The sequence below is a fragment of the Sus scrofa genome, unplaced genomic scaffold (genome assembly GCF_000003025.6).
Source record: "Sus scrofa isolate TJ Tabasco breed Duroc unplaced genomic scaffold, Sscrofa11.1 Contig48, whole genome shotgun sequence".
Taxonomy (NCBI): Eukaryota; Metazoa; Chordata; class Mammalia; order Artiodactyla; family Suidae; genus Sus; species Sus scrofa.
This window is the reverse complement of record NW_018085221.1, coordinates 34,873-55,123: the sequence shown is the minus strand read 5'-3', so window position 1 is coordinate 55,123 and position 20,251 is coordinate 34,873. Positions and strand designations below refer to the sequence as shown.

Below are 20,251 nucleotides of genomic sequence, written 5' to 3'. Positions count from 1 at the left end.
TCAACACTTCCATGAAAAAGAACTCAGTTTCAAGAAGGACCTGGAGAGATTGAGTCACCAGGCTGTCCACTCGGAAAAGTCCTATAAACTCCAAACATTGATGGCCGAGGAGAGAGCTGCTCAACTGGGTATGAGAGTCAGCACCTTGGAGGAAAAGCTCCTTCTGGCCTCCAGGGCCCTGGAAGAGGCCAGCCAGCAAGCGAGCTGGCAGAGAGAATCCCTGAAGGAGCAACTGCATGCCATCTGCAAGCAGAGCGAGGACACTCGGCTGCAGCTTTCTCTCTCCCAACAGCAAGAGAAGCAGGCTGTACAAGCCCTAGCGAACATGAAGACGGTCCTGGCTGAATGGATGGCAAAGGCAGACCACCTCGAAGGCCAACTCCTATTGGCTCACAAACTTCAGGAGAAAGTACAGGCGGCTTTGCATGGGAAGGAAGACCAAATTAGAGATCTGAAGAAGCAAACCGCGGTCCAACAGGAAGTACTGGATGACCTCCAAGAGAAACTGATGAACTTAAGAAGTGACGCAGAAGGCAAAGTCGATAAAAGCCTCATGAAGAATCTCTTCATGGGCTATTTTCAAACACCCAAAGCTCAGCGCCCTGAAGTGTTCCAGATAATCGGAAGCACTCTGGGCATCAAAAGGGAAGCCATGCAGGTGCTTCTGAATGAAGAGCAAGGCAGTGGTCCCAGATGGATGACCAGGTGGCTGGGATCCAAAAGTGGCCCCGGGACACCTCTGGAACCAAATCAGCAATCAGCAATGCCCAAGATGTCGTTCTCAGAACTTTTTGTTAAATATCTAGACACAGAATCTCATCACACTTTGCCACTACTCAAACCCTCTGCTCCTGATGTGAAACGTTCAAATGCAGCAGGAAGGAAAAAACCAGCTCAGAACATCCAACTCCATCTTCAAACTACCCTTGGATCCACACCCAAAAAACCAGAGGTGAAAGTGGGCTCTCTGTCTCTCTCTCTGGTTAACCCTCCAGGACCTGAGCCTGGTGGGTCTGGGCATCTTCTTTTAAATGCTATTACCGATGTGGTGCCCACATACCCACCTTTGCTGCTGCCACCTGGCAAGAATGCTGGTGCTGGGCTGAAAGACCTTTCCAAGCAACGAATGGTTCTCTAGCCAGAGAGGAAGACAGCCCTTCATAGAAACCACAACATGGCCTTTTAAGAAAAGCCATGAACTGTCCCCCCCTTCAGTTTTTCTCTGTTAAATAAACATATAAATTCCTTCAAAAAGTGTGTTTTAAGGACTTCGACACCGTCACCCCAATTAACACAGTGGGTATTTATTTCTTTATTAATTTATTTTGGCATTTAGGCCACACCAAAGTGTATGGATGTTCCCAGGCCAGGAGTCTAATTGGAGCTACAACTGCCAGCCTATGCCACAGCACAGCAACGAGGAATGTGAGCCGGGTCTGAGACCTATACCACAGCAGACAGCATCACTGGATCTCTTAAACCACTGAGCGAGGCCTGGGTACTGGTTGGGTTTGTTACCACTGAGCTACAGCAGGAACTCCCATGCAGTGGTTCCTTCTTCTGTGAGAGGGTGATTGTGGGATTCCAGGCTGTGAGCAAAGGGTACTTCCAATAGTATTTCTAATCCTATCATTTTGTGTTTGGACTGCACCCAGGCCAGAGAGCTCATCCATGCCACCCACAGCAATGACAACACAAGTTCCTTAACATGCTGGGCCACCAGGGAACTCCATGCCTTCATTGTTTAAAACAGGTAGGTATTGATGTATTCCATAGGGAATGAAAACTCTAACTTGTGTTAATGTTTCAAATGATAAAATACACACGGGCACACTCCTTGTACAAGAAAAAAAGGTGAAAAGCACAAAAGTACAAGATGGGTGCTGGAAACTATCCATTCAGCCTTTTTCCAAGACTTCAATCCATTTATTTTCCATCCTGCTTTTGCTTTAGCCTCTTTCCTACGTGGAAATCTGCCCACATCTCTACAAGCAAACATTTCTCACTGTCCTCATTCAGCAGCATCCTTCTCTCCGCCTCTCAGAGTGAAGCTTCTAAAAAAATTCTTTTCTTTCTTTCTTTTTTTTTTTTTTTGTCTTTTAGCCATTTCTTGGGCCATGCTGAGGGATCTAATCAGAGCCATAGCTGCCAGCCTACACCAGAGCCACAGCAACACAGGATCTAAACCATGCCTGCAACCTACACCACAGCTCACGGCAACACTGGATCCTTAACCCACTGAGCAAGGCCAGGGACCAAACCTGCAATCTCATGGTTCCTAGTCGGATTCATTAACCACTGCGCCACAAAGGGAACTCCCTGAAAAAATTCTTTATGCCTTGTCACCAGCACTTGTCACACACATCTTACGAGAGCTCCCCCAAATCTTCTCTCATTAATGTCTTGGGCATTTTCTAATGCATTCAAGATTAGTCTTTTCATTAAAATCTCTGCAGTGTCTGGTCAATGTTCAGCACATCATCATTATTTAGAATTCCCTCCCTTGTCCTTTTTCTGGGGATGCCCCTCCAGAGGCCCCCTTCCTAACATCTGACCCCTTTTTTCTCAGCTTTCTCTGAGACATCTTTGGACCCCTTCATAATGGGTGTGTTCTCTCAGGGACCATGGTCTGACATGTGTCTTCTCATGCACCCTGTGGTCTCAGGGGAAGCTCCTCCACTCCCCTGACTTGACTTTCACCTGGATGCCAATGACCTGAATGCCCACCTCCCACCTCACCCTTCTCCTGACTCCACACTGATTTATCAGAGTGTCTGCTGGATGCCTCTACCAGGTTCTCCTCAGGTTTCTCAAAATCCCATGGCCTAAGGGAGCTCAGGACCCTCCCTTGGAACTTGCTTCCTCCTCCTTCATCCTTTTGTCATCTCAAAACCTCTGTCCATCTTGTCACCCAAGCAAGAGCTCTCAGAGCCGTGATGGCTCTCTCTCTCCCCCATTCTATATCCCATCAACCATCAAGTCCACTTCATTTCCTTCCCTTCCTGCCTCTTCCATGGACCAGAAGAGTGGACTCCTCCCTACTCTGGCTCGTTCCATCCCTGGGCTTCGCTGAGTCCACATTGCTCACTGCTCAGAGAGTGAAACTGCTCACATGGAGATCTGATGTTACTTCCCTGCTTGAAGTGGCTGTTGGGTCCCCACTGCCTTGAGTCCAGCTTGAATCCAGTAACCAGGGCCTTTGGAGCCTTTCTGCCTGCTTGTCATCCCCACACAGGCCACCCTCCAGCCACATATGACTTCTTGCAAATTCAAACAGACTCTTACCCCAATAATTGCCAGTCAGATCATATCAGGACCATGCCTTCCAAAAAGTGAGGATCAGGAATGTGCAATTTCTCTCCTCTTCACCTCTTGGGGCAGGAGTATTTCCACACAAAACTGATGGGGAGGGCCAAACACTAAATGGATGATCCCCATGGCATTTTCATAGTCTAGGGGAGGACACGGTGACACTATGCAGGGCCACATGGAGTTTTCCCTTGGGCCTGGAGTGAACAAGCAGGTCCTGGAGTGGGCAGACTTTGGAGTCATAAGACAGTGGAGGTGACTCTGGTTCCCATCAGGAGGGTGTGGTTTGCTTGTTTGAATAATTTCCCAGTCTGGCAGGGAACTGGAGGTCCTACTTGGGGACTTGGGGATAAGTTGTGCCTGGTCTCTGGGATACGGAGGGTGGTTGGACTAGGGGCCCTTACCTGTGGGAGCAGAGGGAGGGAGTTTGGGCCATTTGAGGCCCTCTGATTTTACCAAGTGTCAAGGCAAGACTTCCCACTGAATCTGGATTTCAGGGGTTATACCCCAAAGACTCTGAGATACCTTGACACCAATGTGAACCTTGGTGATGATACAGCCTTTAGGCAGGAGGTGAAGTCCTGCCCCAGGCAGTGAAGCTGGCACTTGACCGAGAGGGAGAGGGGGTCCTCAACCACATGAAGTGTCTGAGCCCTAAGTGATGTTCACTCCGTGGATTCCAGAGGGTCTGGGGGAGCGCTGACATCATCAGGCTCAGTGGCACCTGACCATGGACTGAAGAAATGGGAAGCCAGGCCACCTACAGGTAGGATGTGCCAGAGGGCCCGGATTCAGCTCTATCCTCTAGCAAGGAGGCCTGAATGACCACACTGAGCTTGTGGGGTGTGGCCTCCATGACTCAAGGAGTACTGGGAAGCTGGGTATTGGAAGCTCAGGATCTGTGAGAGTGACTCTATTTCCAGCAAAACCTAGGGCATGGCCAGCAATTCTTGCTCTGATTGTATGTGAGGCAGGGCCTAGAGGGGCAGTTTCTTGCATCAGAAGCCCACAGATATCTGATGGACATCACAGGTGGTCCAGAGACCCAGGAAGCAGGAGAGGAAGCTGCTAATACCTCTTCATGGAAGGCATCTCCAAAGGCACTAAGGGGAGCCCCTGTTGATTTCAGTCTAGACAGATTCCAGGGCCAGTTGTTAGAAGGGCCCGACCCAAGGGGGGCTAATTTAAAGTAATAGCATAGGAGTTCCCACTATGCCAAAGTGGGCCATGAACCTGACATGGTCTCCTTGAGGATGTGGGTTTAATCCCTGGACATGTTCAGTGGGTTATGCATCTGGCATTGCTTCAAGGTGCAGAGTAGGCTGCAGATGCAGTTTGTCTATAGTGTCACTATGACTCTGCCATGGGATGGAGGCTGCACAGGACACAGTCAATGTCACCAACTTGCCTGTACCATAGTGGCTCAGGAGGCAATCAGGGGTCCATTTTTCAGTCTTCTTGGGTTTGTGACATCCTGCCTTTGCCAGAACAGCATGAAGGGTGACTTCCAGGACTGTGTTGGGGGTACTTTCCTATAGAGAGTCCACCTGCTTACCCCATGCAGCCAGTGATGGAAATCAGGATAGATGCAGTGACCAAAGTCCTAGCGTCACACCTGGGAAATGGAACTCAAGCACCCACGATTTAGGATGTTGGGTTGTCACTGGTCTCAGGCAGGATCCTCGGGGGACCTCCTGGTAGACACAAGGCACACTGATGTCACCTTGCTTTGGGTCAAAGTGAATTGAGAGAAGCTTCTGGAGTTCCCAGGAGGTTCAGGGGATTCAGAATCAGTCATTGTCACTGCGGTGGCTGTGGTAACTGCTGTGGTGGGGGTTCCATCTCTGGCCCAGAAATTTCCATGTGCTATAGGCCTGGCCAAACAAAACAAAAGAAGACACAATAGGTTTTGCCTAAGTGGCAAGAATGAGCCATTCGGGTGGGACAGATGGCAACAGCCATTGGAGACAAGAGATCATGAGCTAAAGCCCAAGCTGGCCAGCCAATGGCACTCACATCCCAGATAGTAATGCCTGCCTTGCAAACCCATTAACTAGCAAAAGAGTGGGTAGTTACAGCTGACCTGGTATCCTCACTTGAGGTCAGAGCATCCTGTTTGTGAAGCCAATTACTTTCCTCATTTCTCCTTCAGTCTATCCGAGAGAGGTTCCCACTTAGAGTTGTGGGGTTGGCTGAACACAGGACCCTCAACACCAAAAGATGGGATGGACAGCAGCTTACAAGTCACATGGACTCGCAGCCCAGGGGAGGACACTACACAGCATGCAGGGCTATCAATGAGCTCTTGTTCCTTCATTGAATACTCAGCCAGCATTTGATAACTGATCTTGCCCCACCATATGGGTACTGGGTTTTTGTTGATTGTTTATGTTCCCTGTGTGTGTACCCCTTGGTTCTTGAAGTTTGAGAACATCCATTTCCTGCTTCGGAGAGATAGTGAAATAGAGAATACAAACAGAATTTTATTTAGAAGATTCTTTATAGTAAGTCTAGCATAGTCTATGTGATGAACATCTTGCAAATGCGTAATTGTGAAATAGACACACATGAACTCACTTCACCTTGAGAAATTATGGACATGTCTATGGACTTTTTCACTCCAGTGTGTGACCTTCTACACTCCCTAAAGGGCACACATAGCCTAATTTCTGATTTTCCCCTTGGTCCTACACTAGCCTGTAATATTATTTGACCATCTATATGTGTTTTTCTAAATAACATTACTTCCGCCTTGATTGAACTTTACAAAAATGTTATTTTTTTCACTGAGCATTATGATTTGCAATTCAACTACGGATGCTTTGAAGTGGTAGCTCTAGTTCACTCATTTTCACTGCTGCATAGTTTTCATGGTATCCCTTTTCCACACGTTCCTTTCTTCACAAGATTTCTTTTTTTTTTTTTTTTTTTTTGTCTTTTTGCTGTTTCTTGGGCCACTCTTCCGGCGCAGGGAGGCTCCCGGGCAAGGGGTCCAATCTGGACCGCAGCTCCCGGCCTACGCCGGAGCCACAGCAACGCAGGGATCCGAGCTGAGTCTGCAACCTACACCACAGCTCACAGCAATGCCAGATTCCCGGCCCACTGAGCAAGGCCAGGGATCGAACCCGCAACCTCATGGTTCCTAGTTGGATACGATAACCACTGAGCCATGAGCCATGACGGGAACTCCTCTTCACAATTTCTGAGGTGACTTTGCGTGCAAAGCTCTTCCCCCAGTTCCTGCCACAGAGTCAGAACTCAGTAAATATATACTCAACTGCTGAATGAGACAACTTCTACTGACTCTATCACTGCACTTGTTTTTGCAGATGGCTTCTGTGCCCTTTGCCCCGACGCCCTGAGTTAATTGCACTTTTTTTTTTTTTTGTCTTTTTTTGCTATTTCTTTGGGCCGCTCCTGCAGCATATGGAGGTTCCCAGGCTACGGGTAGAATCAGAGCTGCAGCCCCTGGCCTACGCCAGAGCCACAGCAACGCGGGATCCCAGCCGCGTCTGCAACCTACGCCACAGCTCATGGCAACGCCGAATCCTTAACCCAACTGAGCAGGGGCAGGGATCGAACCCGCGACCTCTTGGTTCCCAGTGGGATTCATTAACCACTGCGCCACGACGGGAACTCTTAATTGCACTTCTAAAGGCTCATAACCTGCCCTGAGTAACCCGCTGGCTTCCCAAAGCGCTAGGACTTCCATTCCCAGAAGGGCTTGCGGTGCTCCCTGGCATCCATTTCAGGTCCCGCCCCCTCGCCGCCTGACCGACCGGGTTGTGGGGGCGGGGCCAAAGGAGTTCTCCAACGGACCCCTCCGTGGGCTGAGGGGGCGGGGAAATTGTCCAAGGAGCCCCTCGGTGGAGAAGCCAAGACGCTGGGAGGTTGCTGGTGCAGCTGCCTAGGGCGGCGTCACTGAGCCACGCCAGCGGAGCCAGGTGCAGCCCCGCTCCTCTCGCCTGCCTTCTCTGCGGCTCGCTTCTTCACCAGGGGTCCCTCGAGCCTTTTCCATGCCCCCGGTGGATGCAGCCTTTCGCACCCTCCATGCCCATGGCCACTAGCCTGAGGAGGCCGTCTTTTACCGCCTGTTCTTCCTCCCTTCTGGACGCGGACGACGAGGGCGTGCGTGGCCCTTGTGAAGATGCCACTCTGTGCAAGCGGTACCTGCGCGGCGGGGGGTTAGGGGCCGGCTTCCCCTGGGTGGTGGGGCCTAGGTGGGAGGCGGGCCTGTGTCTCGGGAGTGGGCTTTTACCCAAAAGGTACGCGTTCCCTTGTGGGCCATCTGTGAACCCCTGCTCAGAGCGGGGACTCATTTACTTGACTAATAATATGTAACGTTTGTTGTGTGCCTGGCACAGTATAAGCCTGGGGATGCCTTGACTGGGATAAGGCACTGAAGAAGGTGGGCACGGACTGGGCCTGGACACACACTTGAAGGAAATCATAACTGCGGCCTTGATGGGTTCGGAAGAGAAATGCAGGTTCTTGCTCTTGTATAAGTTAGATTCCCCTGGGAGTTGTCATGATCCCCGTCGTGCTCCTGAAACCCAGGCTAGTTAAGGGGGGGAATGGCCTGTCCAGGGCCACATATTTGCATGCAGAGCCTGTATTCTCCAGAGCTCTGGGTTTTGCTAAGGGAGTTTAGAATTAGGAGTGTAGTGGAGGCTGTGTGTGGGGGGGGGGTGGGGGGGGTGGGTGTGCGTGGTGAGCACAGGTGTGTGTCATGGACCTGAAGGCGTGAAAAAGAAAGCATGACGCTTGAGTGTCCTCCACTCGTCCTGTCGTTCAACAACAATTCAGAGTTTAATTTGTTCCAGGCCCTTCCTTTTGGCGAGTTGGTGGTGTTTTGTGATGGAGAACTGGTAATGAGCAAGTTTGAGGTGGTGTCTGAACTCACTCCAGTTGGAAAGGCCAGGAGGCAAACAATTACCGGGGTAGCAACATAGTTACAGTTTTGTGCGGAGTGCTGAGAAAAACAACGTGTTCTTGGAGTTTGTAATTGAGTGGATGATGTTCGCCTGAGAAGAGAAGACCTAAAGCAAGAAAGGAAGGAAGGAAGAGAGCAAAGAAAGGAGGGCGAAAGGAAACAGGGATGTAGGAGGGTGTTGTGGCAGAGCCAGGAGGGAGTGTGGACTGTTAGAGCAACTGAATGACCTTCCTGGAAGCTGGGGCCACCTAGGGACTGCCGTTTGTGTTGGTAATATTGGTTTATGTAATATTTGTTGGTAGAGTTCCCCGGGGGTGCAGTGGGTTAAGAATATGGCCTTGTCACTGCTGTGGTTCGGGTCACTGCTGTGACACGGGTTCAGTCCCTGGCCTGGGAACTCCCACATGCTGCCGGCTCGGCGAAAAAAGAGAAAAAAAGAAGTTGTTGGTAACAATTTTGGCTACGTTGCTTACTTTAAAACAGGGCAAGTTTGGTATAAAATAGATCAGACTCAGCAGTGCAGAGAAATAGTGTAATGCGGGCCTGCCTTTCCTTGACCCTCTGTTGGATAGTTGTCATAATTTGAGCTCTTCTCTGCCTCAGTTTGCAAGGCCCGTGTGTCCTGAGACCGCTTCACATTGTGGGGAAGGTAGGGTTTGGCACTGCGGGGAATCTCGTTCCCAGGCCTGAGTGCCCATCGGCATAGCCTGTGGGACTTTGAAAAGAAAGGCAGAGGTGCTCAGGGCCTACTCTGGATCCTGAAGATGCCAAATCAGAATCTTCTGACATAGGTTCTGGGGCCATAAAACCCGGACCTGTTTGCCCCCTGGATGCATTGCATCCAGGCTTTGTTTGCACCGGGTTTTCTCTTATGTGAACAAACCAGGCAAAGAGATGGTGAGAGTCCTCAGGTGAATGACTGTGGACATTGTCCAGGACCAGTGACGTTCAAGTTCTGTGGTTCTTCTGCATCTTCAGCAGAACATATTAAACCATTAAGTCTTGTCACAGAGTCATCTTGTTGACTAGGGACTCCTTGCAGAATGGTAGGCCCTTTATTCTCTTTCTGCCTCTGTTTCCTCGTCTGTAAAATGGCTCTAAGAGGAGTTCCGTGGTGGCCCAGCTGTTAAGGATGTGGAGTTGTCACAGCTGTGGCTCGGGTTTGATCCCCAGCCTGGGAATCTCTGCCTGCCACAGGTGTGGACAAAATAAAATAACATGAGATAAAATAAAACAAAATAAACTGGGGGTAATAATGGTAACGTGCCCTTTGCATGTGAGAATCCAATGAGATAATCCATGCAAAGGTTAGCAGAGGATCTGGCCCTAAGTGAAGCCTTCGATAAATGCTTATTGCTAGTTTTTTTAAAATAATTAATCGATGGGTTATTTTTGGTCACCCTGCGGCCCATGGAGTTCCTAAGCCTAGGATCAGATCAGATGGTTGTGACCACAGCTTTGGCAATGCCAGTTCCGTTAACACTCCGAGTGGGGTTGGGGATTAAACCTGCCTCCTGGAACTGTGGGGATGTCCCTGATCCCATTGCGCCACAGCGGGAACTCCTCTTATGGCTAGTTTTGATTTCCCTGCAGCCTGAATATTATTTGTTTGAAGTCACTGATGTAGCTGCGAGTCAGGTGGTTCCTGCCCCCCCTGAGTTACAGCTGTCTAAGGTCCCTACAAATCATGTTTCAAAAGCCAGTTAGCTCCTGAGTTAGGTCTGTAATTTCTGCTTGAATTTGCTGCATCCTTTGGTACGGAGCCCTCCTGTGCAAGATAAATACCGTTAATCTGTCTCAGAGGGTAGCTGTGAGATTAAGTGTGGAGCCCTTCCCACAGTGCTTGGCACATAGTAGGTGTTCAGAAGGAGTCATTGTTATCATCCCCACCCCCTTTGTCCTCCTCCTCCTCATCTCCATCATCCCTCCTACAATCCAGAAGTTAGAACTCTTCTGATGGGATGTACTGCTTTTGTGTGTAACAATACTGGCAGGTGGATGATAATTTTTAACTTAAAGTATAGTTGATTTACGATGTGCCCATTTCTACCATCCAGTCCAGTGACCCAGTGCTACATATGTTGCCTTTCTCGTCCTATCTTCCATCATGGTCTGTGCCAAGAGCCTGGACAGGGTTCCCTGTGTTACACAGCAGGACCACATTGCTGATCTATTTTAAGTGTAGGAGTGTGCATGTACTACCTCCAAACTCCCAGTCCATCCCGCTCCCTCCCGCCTTCCCTTGGCAACCACAAAGTGTCAGTTTTATAGGTGGGTTCATTTGTGCTGTATTGTAGATTCTACCTAGAAGTGATGTCTGTGGTATTTGTCTGTCTCTTTCTGATTTCACTTGGTATGGTAATTCCTGGTTGCATCCATGTTGCCTGCAGATGGCATTATTTTGTTCTTTCCTATGGCTACGTAGTATTCTATTGTGTATTTATGTGCCATGCCTTTTTGATGCATTCATCTGTCAGTGGACCTCTGGGTGGTTTCCCTGTGTTGACTGGTGGGAATGGGGCTGCAGTGAGCATAGGGGTGCATGGATCTTTTTGAATGCAGGTTTTGTGAGTGGAATTGCTGGAGCATATGGTAGTTCTGAATGTAGTTTTCTGAGGCCCCGCCGTACTGCTTGCCCCAGTTTACATTCCCACCAACAGGGTAGGAGGCTTCTCTTTTCTCCACACATTCCCCAGCATTCGTTATTTGAAGACTTACTCATGATGGCCATTCTTTTTTTAAAATGTTTTCTTATTATAGTTGATTTACAATGTTGGGTCAATTTCTGCTGTACAGCAAAATGGCCCAGTCGGCGATAGCCATTGTGACTGGTGTGAGGTGGAAGAGGATCTGTTTTCCTAAATCAGGAGTGAGACGGAGTATTTTTTCTCTGGTCACACTCATTGTTTTTGTTTTTGTTTTTGTTTTCTTTTGGTGGGGGGCACACTCGTGGCATGCTCCAGTGCCTGGTGCAGGGCTGGAACGGGAGCCACAGAAGTGACTGTGCTGAATCCTTAGCCTGCTGTGGCACCAGGGAATTCCACTGTCTGAAAACTTCTGATTAGAAAGTTGCTCTGTTGTGAATGGATTCAAGGCTCTGCAAGCTTGCTTTGCAGGTTAAAAACAGATTTGTTGCAGGGATGTCCGAATTGTTTTAGTCTGTGCTTCCGGGAGCACCGTGTGAGCAGCTGTGGTCCAGGAGGAAAGCAAAGGAAGGGATATTAGCAAGAGGCATGTGTGTCTGAGTGTGCCCCTTTTCATCAGGAGAGCAGGAGCTTTCTGGGGAGCTCTGCTCTGAAGACTTCTGTGAACTAAGAGCTCTTTAGCCAGAGTTAGGACACACGGCCCCACTCCTGGGTGCAGCACAGTGTGGGGAGGTAAGACTTCCTCCCAGTGCAGATGGATGCCTCAGACAAAATGGGGGTCCTCCTAGGAAGAAGAGGGACTGGGAGCTGGTAAGGGACCTGGGAGGATTAGCTACAGTCCTCATCTTTTTTTTCCTCCATCTAGAATTTCCTCAGGTTTTTTGTTTTTTTTAGGTCATACCTGTGGCATGTGGAAGTTCCGAGGCTGGGGGTGGAATCAGCTGCAGCACCTGAGGCCTTTGCCACCCCCGTAGCGATACTGGATCCTAGCCACATCTGCCTCCTATGCCAAGGCTTGTGGCAAGGCCAGATCCTTAACTCACTGAGCAATGTCAGGGATCAAACAGGCACCCTCACAGAGACAAGGTCAAGTTCTCTTTCCTTTTCCTTTTTCTCTTTTTAGGTCTTTTGAGGGTCACACCTGTGGCATGTGGAAGTTCCCAGGCTAGGGGTGGAATGGGAGCTGTAGCTGCCAGCCTGTGCCACAGCCAAATCCAAGCCAGATCTGAGTTGTGTCTGTGACCCACACTGCGGCTCACGGCAAGGCCGCATCCTTCACCTACTGAGAGAGGCCAGGGATTGAACCCCTGTCCTCATGTGTCCTAGTCGGGTTTGTTACCACTGAGCCACAACAGGGACTCCCCGATGTCGAGTTCTTAACACGCTGAGCCAAAACGGGAACTTTCCGCTCAGGTATTCTTAAGACAGCAGAGCGGAGGTGGCAGGTGTGAGGGAGAGAGGGGGAGATAATTTATACAGAACATGAAGGTTCAGTTTGATGAGTGTTGACAGTTGAATGTATTTGTGTATCACTGCCCAAAACAGGATATAAAATATTTCTAAAACCCAGGAAGTTCCCTTTTAGCTCTAGTTAGTCTCCTTACCCTTACTTAGCAAATATTTTCTGATTCTGGCTACCCTGAATAGATTTGCCCATTCTTGAGTATAAGATAAATGGAATCATGCAGCATGCGTTCTTTTTGTGTCTCTTTCACTCAACATGTTCTTGGAGATTCATCCCTGTTTCACACGTTGTCAAAGATAAAACACCCTTTGTCACAGGTAAACAAAGCTGGATACGTGTTAAAGTGGTAAGGTTAGATTTTAATCAGTAAGGACGATTGCAATGCAGAAAAGAATCCAGTATGAACTCAACCCAACTCCAGTTTGTAGAGAGAGTGTTTTAAAGGGAGAGTGAGGGAGGAAGGAGGGGGAAGCAGGGATTCATTGGAGTCAGAGAAAAAGCACAGAACGTGGGGAAGAGGGGGTTGGTTCCCGTGAAAGCATCTGGCTTTGCTAACTGGGGGACAGGGTGTTACCTGGAGCAAAGAGTAAGTTCTTTTGGCAGCCTGGAGTTTTCTCAGGCAAGCAAGCAAGCCCTCTAAGGGGAACGGGAGTCATCCTGGCGATGTGGCCTTGAGCTGTTCGCAGCTGAGTTCAAGTTTGCTCAGGCCTTTATGTTCTTTTTTTTTTTTGTCTTTTTGTCTCTTTTTCTTTTTGCCTTTTCTGGGGCCAATCCCATGGCATATCCGAGATTCCCAGGCTAGGGTTCTAATTGGAACTGTAGCCACTGCCCTACGCCAGAGCCACAGCAATGCAGGATCCAAGCTACATCTGCAACCTACACCACAGCTCATAGTAATGCTAGATCCTTAACCCACTGAGCAAGGCCAGGAATTGAACCCGCATCCTCATGGTTCCTAGTTGGATTCTTTAACCCCTGTACCATGATCAGAATTCCAGGCCTTTATATTCTAAGCCCAGACAGAGGTCTAGTGGAGGAGCAGGTCAGAGGAGGCAGGCGGCAGATTGGTCAAGGAGAGAATTGTGGTCAGTGTCAAATCATGTGCTCCTTTTTGTGTTGTTGTGTGAACATAACATGATTTGTTCTGTTTACCTGGTGGTGCCGATTTGAGTTGGATCTAGTGTTTGGCCATCGTGAACAGGCTGCAGGGAACATTGTTGTAGCAGTCTGAAATGTCTCTTGGATAGATATCTAGGAGTGGAATTGCTTAGCCATAGGGTGGGTATGTATTTAACTGCCAGACGAATTGCCAGACGAATTTCCAAAGTGGTGTATCAGTTTGCAGTTCTCACTGGCAATGTATTCAAACTGCAGTGGCTCCATATCCTTGTTAAACATTCATTGTGGTCAGTGGATGTGAACTAGTGTCTCATTTTGTTCTTAAATGACATTTCCCTGGTGATAAATGCGTACTTCTCCGGTGCTTATTGTGAATGGACTATTGGAGTCCTTTGTCCATTGTTGCTGCTGGTGATCACATTGGGTTCACCTTATGATACATTCTGGCTAGGACTCCTTTGTCAGACACGTGTTGTGAATAGATGTGCATGCACAGGAAAATGAGAATTTGAAATATCATTTACAATATAGCATTACAAAAGACTAGCTGTTTAAGTCCCAGTCAAAACTCTAGCTGTCTTTTCTTTTTCTGTAAGAAATTAGCAAATTGAATCTAAATGTGTGTGGAAACCCAAAGAATCTGGACTAGCCAAATCAAATACCTTCAAAAGAAGAGGGAATGTGGGGAACTTACACTGCTTATAGTAATTGTAAAGGTCCGGTTAAGCTACCGGGATTTTAGGATATGAATGAGTCCCAGCTCCTTGTTTGAAAAGCGCTGTCAGACCAGGGAGCAGGTGTGCTCTGTTCTCCTTGGACAGCCTGGGCTTGTAGTGAATTGTGTCCCTTAGTGAGTCCTTTGTGTGTGGCTGTGTGGAGTTGCTGCCTTGAGTAGCTGCATATGCATGCTTCCTCCTGGGTGTGTATGGATGTGCAAACATGGATGGGAGAGGCTGGAGTGGGGAGGGGTTGATGTGTTTGTACCAAATTGAGCACCTCTTGCAGTCAAGGCAGCAGGAAGCCTTGTTGCTGGATGTGAAGAAAAGGAAGGAAAGGAAGGATGTGATGTGTGCATTGAGGAGCTGACAACCTAATGGGTGACATCCAGCATATGCCCCCCTCCTGCCCCACATCTTAAGTTTGGACTTACTTATCAAGCAATGTGGAAGTCGTTGTGTTAATAGGATATCACTTAGTTTGCTTTAAGCTGCAAGTAGCAGAAGCCCAACTCCATTTGGCTTAAGTTGTAAAGAGCTGTATCATCTCACTGTTACCTCGCTCATATTCCTAGGGACATAGAGAAGGCTCCAGGCCATGGAACATGATGAAGCCTTAGGGATCCAGGTTCCTTCTATGACTTGTCATTTGTCCTCAGGCTGGTTCCACTCATGGTGGCAGGAGAGTTTCAGGGGCCAGCAGGGCCTCAGCTCCCCAGGTTGGAACAGTCTCGCTTTAAATCCTGGTGTAGGGTAGATGAGGATAGAGTTTGGGCTTCCTTAGCATTTCCCAAGTTGTAGCTGCATTGCGTAAGTGTTCCTGGTTTCCCTCCCTTGACCTGCTTAAGGGACAGGAAATGACAGGTGTGTACGAATCCGGAGAAATTCCTTGGGAGTGATTAGTGATGTTGGCCCACTCTTTTGGGATCTCCCTTCCCCTGGAAACCGCACTCTTGGTGGATGAAATGGCTCTGATCAGCTCTGGCCAGTGCTTTTGCTGAGTGAATACATGGTTGCAGGTCTTCTGAATGGTGTAGGACGTGGGGTTACTTGATGTTCAGGGTCCTGGGAATGGAATGTGTGATCTGAGGGAAGAAACGAGCATGGTGGGCACTGTGTGAGGGGCAGCGTCTGGGAGTAGAAAGGTGGATGGAGAAGCCTGTTTATGCTGGTGCTGGGGCCCTAGGTGGGACTTGGCCTTTGAGGTCAATACATTATTTCTTGTGGCTCCTTTACTTGGGTCCTGGGAACTTGGCCGTGGAACCTGGCCTGACCTACTCTCCTCACCTGCTTCTTTTTCCATTGTTTCCAGATTTGCGGTGAGCATTGGCTACTGGCAGGACCCTTGCATCCCGCATTTGGTGAGACTGTCTAAAGCGAGGAAGGCCCCCGAAATTAACAGAGGCAAGTGACCCTCTCCCTCCCCAGCATCTGCTCATCAACTGAGAGGTCTGAGGTTTTAGGGATTAGGGATTCCTTCTTGGTTTTTATTTTGTTGTTGTTGTTAAATTGACTGCACCCTCAGCATGTGGAAGGTCCTAGGCTAGGCATCAGACCATTACCACAGCAGTGACCTGAGCCACAGCAGTGATAATGCCAGATCCTTAGTCTGCAGAACCACCAGGGATCTCCTAGGGATTCATTCTGGAAAAGAGAGTGCTTTTGTGCACACTTTCCAACTTCCTCACCAGCACAGTGTCTTAGGAAATTGTATTTTTTGGCCATACCCGGGACCCTCTGTCTTATGAAAGGTAATCTTTGTTCATCTGATACATGATAAATGTACACTCTTTTTATTTTCTATTCCTCTTGGGGTGAGGTTGAAAATGATTTTTATATGCTTAGAAGCCATTGATCTGTCTTTTACTCTGAACTGTCCACATAAGGGATTATTGTTGTTGTTGCCACCTTGTTAAAATGTTCATAACACTCTCAGGTTCTGCAAGTAACATCGTTCTTTTTCCTTTTCTAGGGCCACACCTGGCATATGGGCATTCCTGGCTAGGGGTCAAATCAGAGCTGCAGCTGCCAGTCTACACCACAGCCGCAGCAATGCCAGATCCTAGCCTTGTCTGCAGTGTACCCCACAGCTCTCAGCAGTGCCAGATCCTTAGCCCACTGAGTGAGGCCAGGAATCCAATCTGCATCCTCATGGATCCTAGTCAGGTTCTTAACCTGCTGAGCCACAACAGGAAGTCCTCGGCAAGTAATTTCCATCAGTGAAATGGAAGGATTTGAGACAGGAGTGTGACTTCATTTCAGCCGGATGGAGAAACTGTCCCAGGAGTGTAGTTCCTGGGTGTGCAGGGCCGCTTGGCCCTCATGATGGGTCCTGTAGGTCGGTGCTGTACGAAATGCAGAGAAACTTCTAAATGGTGACTCCTGAGAAGAAGGATGTGGTATTTACTTTGAGCTGCGGGTGAAGCCAGGCATCAGTTAGGTTGGGCAAGGCCTGGCTACGAGGCCTGCAGCCTCCCCCCTGGGCTCTGGAGGCAGATTGCCTCGTGAATGGTCCAGAGGCAGGGACCCTCCATGGCCAGTGGCTGGCTGAGTGCCCCCTTCCTTCTTTCTTCTCCTGGGTTTGCATCTGGAGATTGGAGACCTGCAGCCCAGCAGGAGAGGGCTTCCCAAATATCTGCCCTGAGGACATATTCTTGTCCCCAAAGGGAATCCATTGTGGATGAGGTTCTGTAAAATACAGTGAGAGATGCTTTGCAGGGTTCCCGTTGTGGCTCAGTGGATTAAGGACCTGCTGTAGACTCTAGGAGGATGTGGGTTCAGTCCCTGGCCTCAGTCAGTGGGTTATGGCTTGGGTATTGGCCAAAGCTGGAGTGTAGGTCCCACATGTGTCAGGGTTGCAGTGTGGCGGTGGCTGTGGCATAGGTTGGCAGCTTCATCTCTGATCTGATCCCTAGCCTGGGAACTTCAAGATGCAGCTGCAGAAAGATAAAAGAAGAAACAAAGACTTGCTAGCAAAATGTCATGAAAAGACATGCAGAATAGAAGCCTAACTTATTAGTAGCTTCAGCAGATATAAAATCCCTCTGTCAAACTGCAGTACAAGTTTCCAAATGCTGCTCTCAAGTTTTATTCTTGAAGTGGTGACAGTTGAGCAGCAGGCCTTCCGAACAGACAGACTCTGTCTTCCTGTCCCCCTTCGGTGTTTCCCAGCTCCTCTGTCCCAGCTCCCCCTGCCCCAGAGCTGAACAAGGCCAGTCATTAGGCCGCCACTGGCTTGTGTCCCCCTCCCGCCTGTGATGCCACGTTATCCACACAGAGGCTCTAAGCCAGACAGGGTGGGAGCGAGGGGACCGCGATAAGAAGTGTGGCTTTCTGTGCTCTGACATCCATCTGCCCAATTTCCTGACCCCAAAACATTATTTTCCATGTGCTCTCACAAGTTTGATTTTTATCACAGGACTGAGTCTCTTTCACTGGAGCCCGAAAAAGCACATTTCCAGGAGGACCATTTAGATCAGATGTTTTGATAGAAAACATTTTTCCTTTGTAACAATATAGGCCATCTTATTTTTCTTAAGCTGGTTAATTCCACCCTTAAGGAGCTCATACTTTTGTGGTTGCAGTAGTTTTTTTTTTTTTGTTTGTTTGTTGTTTTAGTAAGAAAGGAAGGAGATTTGAACATCATTTCTCCCAGAAAGTCTCCAGATAAATACTGACCCTGAATAAGGATAGCATGTGTCTTGCTCTCCTAGCGCAGTGGGCCCTGCAGGGATTACTTCTGGTGTCACCAAGTGATCGTTTGCTTCTCTGTCTGTCTATAGGATATTTTGCTCATGTCCACAGTGTCAGTCAGCTTATCAAGGCGTTTCTACGGAAGACAGGGTGCAGCTGTCAAATTCTAAACCTTGGGGCTGGGATGGATACCACCTTCTGGAGGTTAAAGGTACATGAAAATGTCCCCTCTTCTCTCTCCAGGGGATTAAACTTCATTTTGTGAAATTACCTGGTTAGGAAACTTGAAAAATAGATATATATGTTGAAATGTATATGCAAAAAGGATGCAGTGTCACCCTGTCTCCACCGTGTTTGGGGTTCCCCACCCCCAACACCACCCATCAGCCCAGTACTGGATCCCAGCAGGGCCCTAGTGGAGACATGTGGGTTGGTTCTCACCTTTTGCTCTTTTTTTTTTTTTTTTTGTCTTTTGTTTTTGTTGCTGTTTCTTGGGCCGCTCCCACGGCATATGGAGGTTCCCAGGCTAGGCCACTGGCCTACGCCAGGGCCACAGCAACGCGGGATCCGAGCCGCGTCAGCAACCTACACCACAGCTCACGGCAACGCCGGATCGTTAACCCATTGAGCAAGGGCAGGGACCGAACCCACAACCTCATGGTTCCTAGTCAGATTCGTTAACCACTGTGCCACGACGGGAACTCCACCTTTTGCTCTTAAGCCCTGTTAAACGGGGTTATAATACACATCTTTGGGTGCATTTCCCTCAGTGTCTAGGGAACTACATCAAGAGAAAAACTTCTGTGCCAGTGGAAGGAACTGCTGAGACCAGGAATGTGCATTTGTCCTTTGGACAGTAATGTAAGATTTTTGGTCATCCTCAGTCTTCCCTAACATTTGGCGCCTTGCAGGGCTGGGTAGTGATTTCACGATGCAGAGCCCCTTTGGACGCATTTGGCAATTTGTTTCCTCCACTGCACCATTAGGGTTGAAGGGCAGGTGTAATGACACTCCCAGGAGAGCAACCCTGGGGCCAGTTAGTGGCAGAACCAGGATAAGGTTCCGGTGTTTGATTCTTGGGCAGGAATAGTATCACCATACCTTTTCCTACAGATATCTCCTTGATTGCATTTTCTTTCTTTCCTTTTTTCTTTCTTTTTTTTTTCTTTCCTCCTTCTTCCTTTCTTTCCCTTTCTTTCTTCCTTTCTTTCCCTTCCTTTCTTCCTTTCTTTCTTTCTTTCTCTCTCTCTCTTTCTTTCCTCCCTCCCTCCCTCCCTCTTTCTTTCTTTCTTTCTTTCTTTCGTTCTTCTTTCTTTCTTTCTTTCTTTCTTTCTTTCTTTCTTTCTTTCTTTCTTTCTTTCTTTTTTTTGTGGTTTTGTACAGATTTTTCTTGGTTCTATCAGATCGGTCATGTAACAGTAACAGCCATGTGCATTTCTCCAGATTTCTTGCAGACTTAGACCAAGAGAGACTGTAGAGTGGAGAGGCATGTAGGCATAACTCACCCTGCAGTAGCTATTCTGTCCTTCTATCAGCTTAGACACTTGACCATAATGGCTACATACACTTCTCCAGATTTCATGCAGACTTAGACCAAGAGAAACTGTAGAGTGGAGAGGCATGTAGGCATAACCTGACCCACAGTATCTATTTTGTCCCTCATGAGCTCACTGGATAAGAAGGTCTTTGGTCATCAGAGCTCCCAACCTTTTCCTTCCTTGAGAATCCGTAGCCTCTACGTGGCCCTAGTGTTTACAGTTTGCCTCTGCATTCTTCCTTCTGGAGAAGATAACTCGCACGTAGGAAGTACTTTTACACAGATGACCTCATGAATTAACAGGAGAGCAGCCAGGCTCTTACTCATATGCGGGAAGTGCGGCATTGAAGGTTTGTGTCTTCCCCCAAATTAGACAGCCCGTGGTACTGGGACATGAAGCAAATGCTGCCCTCTGCCCATCAAACTGCGGATTCCCTTCTTTTTCCTGTGCCCTCAGCCCTGGGGTTGTCAGGGTTGGGGTGGCGTTGTCTTTTCTGTGTCTCAGCTGTGTCTCTACGTCATGCCCCCGGTGTGGTGGAAGCATCTGGAACAGAATGCGGTGTAAGAGTGTGTGCACTGCTGATGTTAAGAGGCCTGCTGGAGAAATTCTGCCTATGGCTGACACCCTATGGATGTGTTCATGTGGTTTGCTTTCCTACTCCCATCTTGGAGGTGGGTTAATAACTCTAAGTGTGAGACTTTAATTTCCGAGCAAGGTACATCGGGGCAAGGTGCCCCTTCGAAGAAAAAGGTTGTCTGTCAGAGAGAAAAGAAGGGGAATGGCTTAGGGCCTCAGAGTCCTCTGTGGAAGTTTTTTCTTTTGTTTGATGATTA

The 20,251-nt window shown here is 48.5% G+C and overlaps 1 protein-coding gene across 1 annotated transcript in view; it reads left to right on the top strand.

Annotated features, from left to right (window-relative positions):
* The first annotated feature begins 7,109 nt into the window (after window positions 1-7,109).
* LOC100520426 (leucine carboxyl methyltransferase 1) overlaps window positions 7,110-20,251 on the top strand; it is a 35,382-nt gene continuing 22,240 nt past the window's right edge. The window contains exons 1-3 of the mRNA XM_021082084.1: window positions 7,110-7,475; window positions 15,500-15,591; window positions 17,970-18,091. Coding sequence (XP_020937743.1) covers window positions 7,339-7,475; window positions 15,500-15,591; window positions 17,970-18,091 — 351 coding nt within the window. The 5' untranslated portion in view covers window positions 7,110-7,338. The remainder of the gene's footprint in view (window positions 7,476-15,499; window positions 15,592-17,969; window positions 18,092-20,251) is intronic.